The 7,219-nt window shown below is 46.3% G+C and overlaps 1 protein-coding gene across 2 annotated transcripts; it reads right to left on the reverse strand.

Annotated features, from left to right (window-relative positions):
• Positions 1-4: 4 nt before the first annotated feature.
• LOC124476085 (protein kinase C and casein kinase substrate in neurons 2 protein-like) lies at positions 5-6,892 on the reverse strand. 2 transcript variants are annotated; one of them, XM_047033090.1, is made up of 10 exons: positions 6,648-6,892; positions 4,877-4,944; positions 4,525-4,681; positions 4,014-4,249; positions 3,440-3,595; positions 2,767-2,942; positions 2,001-2,121; positions 1,549-1,616; positions 1,148-1,227; positions 5-742 (listed from the first exon to the last, which is right to left on the reverse strand). In XM_047033090.1, exons 2-10 carry the CDS (start codon positions 4,931-4,933, stop codon positions 630-632), a joined length of 1,164 nt encoding a protein of 387 aa, XP_046889046.1. In that variant the 5' UTR covers positions 4,934-4,944; positions 6,648-6,892; the 3' UTR covers positions 5-629. The 2 variants fall into 2 exon arrangements, with proteins under 2 accessions (XP_046889046.1, XP_046889047.1); XM_047033091.1 differs by lacking the exon at positions 6,648-6,892 and adding an exon at positions 6,303-6,478.
• Between the last annotated feature and the right edge of the window lie 327 nt (positions 6,893-7,219).

Raw genomic sequence — 7,219 nt, forward strand, 5'->3', positions numbered from 1 at the left:
AAAGTTTTTCAAAATGTTGGATGTTTATTTTCCTAATACAATTGAAATAATGTAATGTCCTACAATCCCTAGGTGTAAACAGGATACATTTTGTTGACTGTATAAACAATACACAAATCACTGTAAACCAGTGCTTTGGCAAGGTTAAGGGTAATACCTTTTATTGAAACTTGGTTAATAAATAATTTTAAAGAAGTGAAAGACACAGAACCTCGTATCTGTTAATACGCCTACTAACGCACAGACACAGCCCTTAGCACAGAAAGCATAAAAGCACAACGCTGTAAAGTCATTCATAAGTTAATGCATTTCACCAACTGTTAAACCCCGTAAGGTTAGATTGTCACATCATTAATAATAATTTAATAAACTCTTAATAAACGCTTGATTTAACTTGTCCCTTAAAATATTTAGAAAGGCTATCGGTGATGTAACAAATTGCACATTTGTGCAAAATACTACAACTACATTTGGGGATGTTGACATTAAAGGTTATTTACTACAATCGACAGTATTAAAATGTTCAGGCACCAACAGTGAATGTTTCAACCAAGACATGCACACTTCGTGAAATACGAGAAAAAAAGACATTTTACTCGAAAATCGTTCGGTGTGGCACTATGACATCATTACTGCACAAGCTCAACATAATTGGCTGGGTAGAAGCCCTCCCTCTCTTCATCCATCACTCCCCTGCACCACCCCTGCTCATCCTCTTCCTCCACCTTCAGGAAGACCTCCCCTTGGGCAGGGAGAAGGAGAAACACACGAGTCAGTCAGGATCCTTTGAGAAGGCAGTACACGGCCACATGTCCAGTTAGTGTTGCATACAGAACCCTTTTCACCACAGCATTTCTATATTACATTCAGTATTTTGTTCATGCTTCTGCTAGTGTATTAGTACAATCCCCCGCCCCCTGAGATGTAAAGTTATCCTCTACTATAATGTACGTTACTCTTGTAAAATGTGTCTCCCCCCCGGTCTGGTGAAGCCTGTTAGTTAATGTTTGATTGCTTTTCTTCTGGCCAAACCTACTGTACTCTCCAGGGCCTACAGGATACCACAGATGCTGACCATACAGTTTGAGTTTTGAGACATGCATACTTAAAGCTGCATGCAATTGGATGTCAGAACGTCACGGGTCACCTGCTCTGAACGACAGCTCGTCCCCTTCTTCTCCCACGTAGTTATACAGCGCTCTCACCTTCACTCCTCCGATCATCACCCTGGCCCAGCATGGAGGAGGGGAGACAGAGGGTCAGCTCACACTGCTCAGACGTCTGTGATCATTTCCATCGGGGTTATGGAAAGGACACAGGTTTGAACCGTGTGTAGGTGATGACTGACAGGCATTAAAACTGAACCAAAAACCATGGGGTGAAATGAAAATATAGGTATGGAATAGCATTGTGCAATGGGAACCGAATTTTACTCTTTCTCTCTTTCTCTCTCTCTTTCTCTCTCTCTCTCTCTCTCTCTCTCTCTCTCTCTCTCTCTCTCTCTCACATCTCTCATACACTCTATGGTTCCAACTATAGCTGACTTACGGTCGGTCCAGTTGGCCCTTCTTGTCTCTCTTTTTCCTCTTCAGTCTTTTGACAGGCGGGACCCATTCCTGTTGGTACACACAGCAGGCAGAGCTCAGTCACTTAAGCCCTCTGCAAACACCACACACACCAAGACCACAACATGGTGTTGTTATGTTGCCTCAGCAGGGTGTACAGCACATCCATGTTGTCCTCGCTTACCCTAACCCTCCTCACCTTCATATACTTCATACATACTTCTTTTTAAGGGATTTGTAGACTCTCTACTAACTATTAACACAAAACACTAAACTAACACCCCACTTCCCCTAACTTTGGTCCAGCACCAGGTCTTCAGCAGTGCAGCAGTTGATAAATGGCTGATTGCAAATAAGTTGCCAATAGAGTCTTTGGTTAGGGTACAGGATAGTAGGGTATGTGATTTGATTTGGTGCCATTTTCCAGTGGTTTACCTCAATCTGTGGCCAGTCAGTGGGCATGCCCGGACCATGGTTGTTCTTCCACCATCGTAGGTCATCCTCCTCACTGATAGACATGAGGGTGTGGTGCAGCTCGCTATACACAGCCTTCACACTGCCCAAGGGAAACAGCACAGAGTCAGGGCTCCATGGGGTGGCGTAGTCCGTAATCTAGACACTTCTTATCCACCCCTAATCCAAAAATCATGTCATGACAGTCAATTTGCACAGTTTGTCTTCCTAAATCAGTTACCATTGCTCCACTGTTTGAGTTGTGTTTTTTTGGTGACGGTGGTCTCTATTACGAGCTTGTCACCCTCTTCTGCCTAGGGTGAGTATGTGCACGCACATTTGTTTGGCTAGTTGCTAGCAGCTAGCAAAATAGATAGCTTTAGCACACCTCCCTGTGCACTGCTCTCACACTGGCTGAGAGAGCAAGTGGGGAACAGTGGCATGCCGTGTTGCACGACACATTCAGTAGAATGTGACACATGTCATGTCGTGTAGAACATGATCCTGCACACAAACAGCCAATCACCACCCACATGTGTAAACAGTGAGAGGAGGGATGATGAGGGAGGAAGCGAGAATGAAAGGGTGAGTTTGTGCACGTGAGCACGCAGGAAACACAGACAAAGATAAGGAGCGACTGAGAGGGGGGGGGGGTAGAGAGATACAAGAGAGAGAAATAAAAAATGGAGAAAAGGAGATTGAGAAATAGAAAGAGAGAAAGAGAAAGGAAAACCGGGTTCCCAGTCACCTGTCATTGTTGGTGATGTCTAAGTGTCTGTGGATTGAGAGGAAGGCCTGTTTCAGGAAGCTGATCCTCTTCCTCTCCTCCTCCTGTGATTGGTCAAAAATGGCCTCCATCTCCTCCATGTAGCGGGGTGTGTAAGATGTGACTTCCTCCAACATCTTCTCGTAACGCTCGCGGACCTGTCCACCGTCCATAAAGAGCATGTTTATGACCAGAACTCCCGACATACTCTAATGTCTCCTGCATGACCACCCATAGATTCATGTTTCCATTTAGGACGTAAACATAAACAGATCAGCCCTCCAGGACCCGGCCGAGTGCCCCTATATGCTCACATGATTTGGTGTTAGATAAACAGAAAACTTGGTAACAATAACAGTTTTGAGACCTTTCCATAAAAGGGGGCACGACATGAAAAATAGTCCACACTCCCAGGGGTGAGGGGGTTCCAGCAAGCTCGGGGGGTGGGGGGGTGGGGGGGGGCACACCTGTTCCAGTACCGTCTCTGGTATGTGTACATTGCAAAATATGTATGCACTGGCTTGAGGTTTGAGGCTGGTGCATTAAAATAACCCATGGCCTGATTTGAATCAGGAGCTATGCGCTTGTCCTTACGTCCAACCTATCGCTTATTGCATGCTTATGGGGTTATTCATCTGTGATGCGTCCTCCTCACTTTCTCCTTGTCCTCAGTGGCACGCTCCCTGGCCTCCTCCATCTTCTTCTGTTTCTCCGGGCTCAGCTCCGTGTTTTCCTTGGCCTGTTTCTCTCTGTCCACGGCTGTCTGCTCCTTCTGACAGGCCTTGTGGTAAGCACCACAGGCCTTCTCCAGCTGGCACACACACACACACACACAGACCAGAGGACACAAAGTCAGTCCGTAAGTCCTAACTCAGAGCAGATCTGCTCTTACATGAATGCTACATCTCCCACGGGGAATAATGGACTCAGCTCAGCAGGGTGTGTCACTTACATTGGTGAGAGCTAAGCAATGTGCCACTCAAACTCTAATCTTGTCTTGCGAGGTTGTGTAGCTATGCACGCATACAGTCAGGAAAGAACACACACACACACAAAGACAAACACACACACAGACAGAGAGGCAGACACACACACACACACACACACACACACACAGAATCACGCCTGAACAAACACAGGCACAGACACACACACGGACATTCGTACACAGAATGAACACAACGTAAAACAAATGGCAGTGAAGAGTGATGTACAGCAGGTGGTCAGACCTTTGTCATCCTCTTGGACCAGGGTTTCTGCGCTCGGGAGAACTCTGTCTTGTTCTGGTACGTCTCGCGGAACCCACAGAACATCTTCCGGGGGAACGTCTCTTTCTGCCAGATCTTCACCCTGTCCCCGTCTTCCACAGTGAGCGACTGGGAGATGGCGGCGTGGAGGACGGCCAGGCGCTCAGTGGAGGAGAAGAAACATTGCCACGCCCTCATCAGAGAGCCGTAGAGGGGCCCTAGCGATGGAAAGAAAAGACGGTGAAATATCAATCATTTAGTTCCAGATAGGAACTAAACTAAGTTCTGGATCTTTCTTTCATATGTGCATATTACGTTAAGTATCAATTTCACAGTGTTGTACTGGTGAACCCTTTAAAAGATGCATACATCCATATTTACCTGTGAAAATGAAATACAGACATCAATATTGGAGTTCATACTAGTTCAGTCTCTGGCTATCCCAGATTCTTCTAGTTAGTCTTTGTAGTCCTTGTGGCCCTGGGGGACTTACGGGAGTCCACTATGGCCTTCCACTTGCTGCTCCACTGGCTGAGCTGCAGAGAGTAGTGCTTCTCCACCTTGGCCCTCTCCAGGAAGCAGACCATGATGTCGTTACACGCCTGGTGGGATTGGTCGGTGCGCCGCACGGTGCGCTCATATTTCCCTGGCTGAGGAGGAGGAAGAGGAGGAGGAGGAGGAGGAGTAAGAGGAGGTGGAGGAAGAGGAGGTGGAGGAAGAGGAGGGTGAGGAGAAGGAAGAAGGTGTGGTTACAAAATGTATTTTCTGTGAGATGTTCCATCATGTGAGGAACTGGCTGTGTTCTGTTGTCCGTGTGTGCGTGTTCATGTCTCAGATGTTCTCACCATCCAGAAGCTCTGCTTCTTCACATCCTCAGGGGGCTCTTTGGGCAGGGTTGTCATTATTTAGATGTCTTTGAAGAAGAGAGGAACATACAGTCATCATGTATCATCATCGTGTCTATGCCCAAGACCTTATAGAACACGAAAGCATGGCAAGGAGATGCAACATAGACCTGTGTCTGTGACAGTGGTGTTCACATTGCAGATAATGCAATGACTGACGACGCCAATGGTGACCATAAATACCATTTTCATAAGTCAACATCAAATACAATATTTACATGCAAACCATATTCAAATAGATAGCAAATATCCATTGCATCAGTGAAAAGTGATCCAGCTGATTGGATGGCCATAAAACTGAATGAACCTAGCAACCGCACAACACAGCGTGAGTGAGTTGACTCGGCAGGCCAAACAGTGTAGAAGGCACGTTTATTTATACTGTACGTTGCTTACAGATCTCAATCCCCAGCGTGAGTGAGGGGTGTGGCATGCTGGGGAGCGGAATTTACAGGCCGGAATCTGACAGCAGGAATAGAACACCCACTCCGGCATTCTTCCTGCTTCGCTCCCAAAATAAACAGCAGGGAAAGGTCATCTTTCCCTTCTTACTGACGCTCTGCCTATTAGCGCAACCGTCTCTCCCGCTCTCACTCTCACTACTGTCTAGTTCGTGGAAAACCTGACGACGAAAGTGAGAGCAGTGGGAGCTCTTTGGTTCTGTGAACACACAATGGTAAAAGGGTGTCACTGGATCACCCGAAAAAAATAACGTTTTGTCTTATGATTGAGCGATAGTTGAGATGGGGGTCGAACAAGGTTTTGTACATAATCGCACTTAGAGAGACACTTTCGGGTTCAGACTATTTTAATTTGGCCATAACACGTTGGAACTTTCCTGTTGAAGCGATAATAATTTCCTCTTTGAGAAACTGGCTAACCACACCTCATCACAAGACTTAGTCAGAGGAGAGAAACTTCTCTCAACAGCAGTCTCTCTCTCTCTCTCTCTCTCTCTCTCTCTCTCTCTCTCTCTCTCTCTCTCTCTCTCTCTCTCTCTCTCTCTCTGTCTCTCTCTCTCTCTCTCTCCCTCGGTCCCAGCTGGCTCTCTGTCAGATAAAAGCCTTGTGTTGATAAAGGCGGCCATCTTATAATTGTTTCTTGATCCATGTCACAACTATTTAGACTTCTTCTGAATCAGAGTCAAACGTCACCCCTTCTTTTACCATGTCCGTTCTAGGAGGGAGAAGGTGAGATATATCACAAGTGTCAACTAATGAGCCTCTCCTCTCAAACGTATACAACACCGAGCATTGCAGACCACCTGTTTACTATCAGTCAAATTCAAGCCAAAGTCACAAGCCCTGAGAACACACACTCATAATAAAAACAGAACAAAACATGCTCGGGACTAACTGTCACTTACATTTCTTTCTGAATCAGCAGTGATTATTCAAGTGGATCACTTGTTACATTTAAAGGGCCGTTCTGACTCTCGCCCCCCCTCACTCTCTCTCGCTCACTCTCTCTCTCCAGCTGCCCTCTCTGTCTGTGTGCCTCGTCCCACCACACATGCTCCCAACTCCTCACTCACTGTCTGACCCAGTTTCCCCCCCAGCACTTAAAGTTACACACACCGTAATGATCTGAGAGAGGGAATGAGTCACCGCCCAGCAAGACCACGACTGACACAAAACAGAGCATTTGCATGAAAGTCACACAAGCCAGGCGATTGAAACGGCGGTAAAGGGGCTGAAAACAGGAATCTTACCCCGGAGTGTTCACTGGTGGCTGAGGTGGTTTTATCCTTTCGTCCGTGCCAAAATGTCTTCTCCCTATTCTCTGTGGTTATTCCTTCACTTCTCACCCATCCTGTGTTCCTCCTTTGTTGTTTTCTGAACTCAAGTTCCCCCCAACTGTCAAGTAACACTTTGGTTTTCTCCTACCCACCCATACTTTCCCCCTCTCTCTATCTCTATCTATATCCCTCTCTCTCTTTCTCCCTGTCTCTCCACCCCTAGTGTATATTTCCAGAAACAGCTGGAGGGAACCCCCTTCTCATCCCTTTTTCCCTCCCTCTCTCAATATGGTGCTAATGAACTATAGTGTCGACACGTTAAAGGAGGCCAGGGAGAAGGTAAACTTCATTTCAACCCTCGACTGGTCACAGCCAAGTGTCAGCGTGGCACCGTATCATGTGATCATATTAGTGTGTGTATGTGTGTGTGTGTGTGAGGGCCCTTCAACAATAACATAAATCTTGTGGATTTTTCCACAAATCTAGTCTCTTAAGTTGCCTTTGAGGATGATTTAAGTGCAGAATATACCTTATAAGTATTGGAT

This window comes from Hypomesus transpacificus, chromosome 13, assembly GCF_021917145.1.
Source record: "Hypomesus transpacificus isolate Combined female chromosome 13, fHypTra1, whole genome shotgun sequence".
Classification (NCBI taxonomy): domain Eukaryota; kingdom Metazoa; phylum Chordata; class Actinopteri; order Osmeriformes; family Osmeridae; genus Hypomesus; species Hypomesus transpacificus.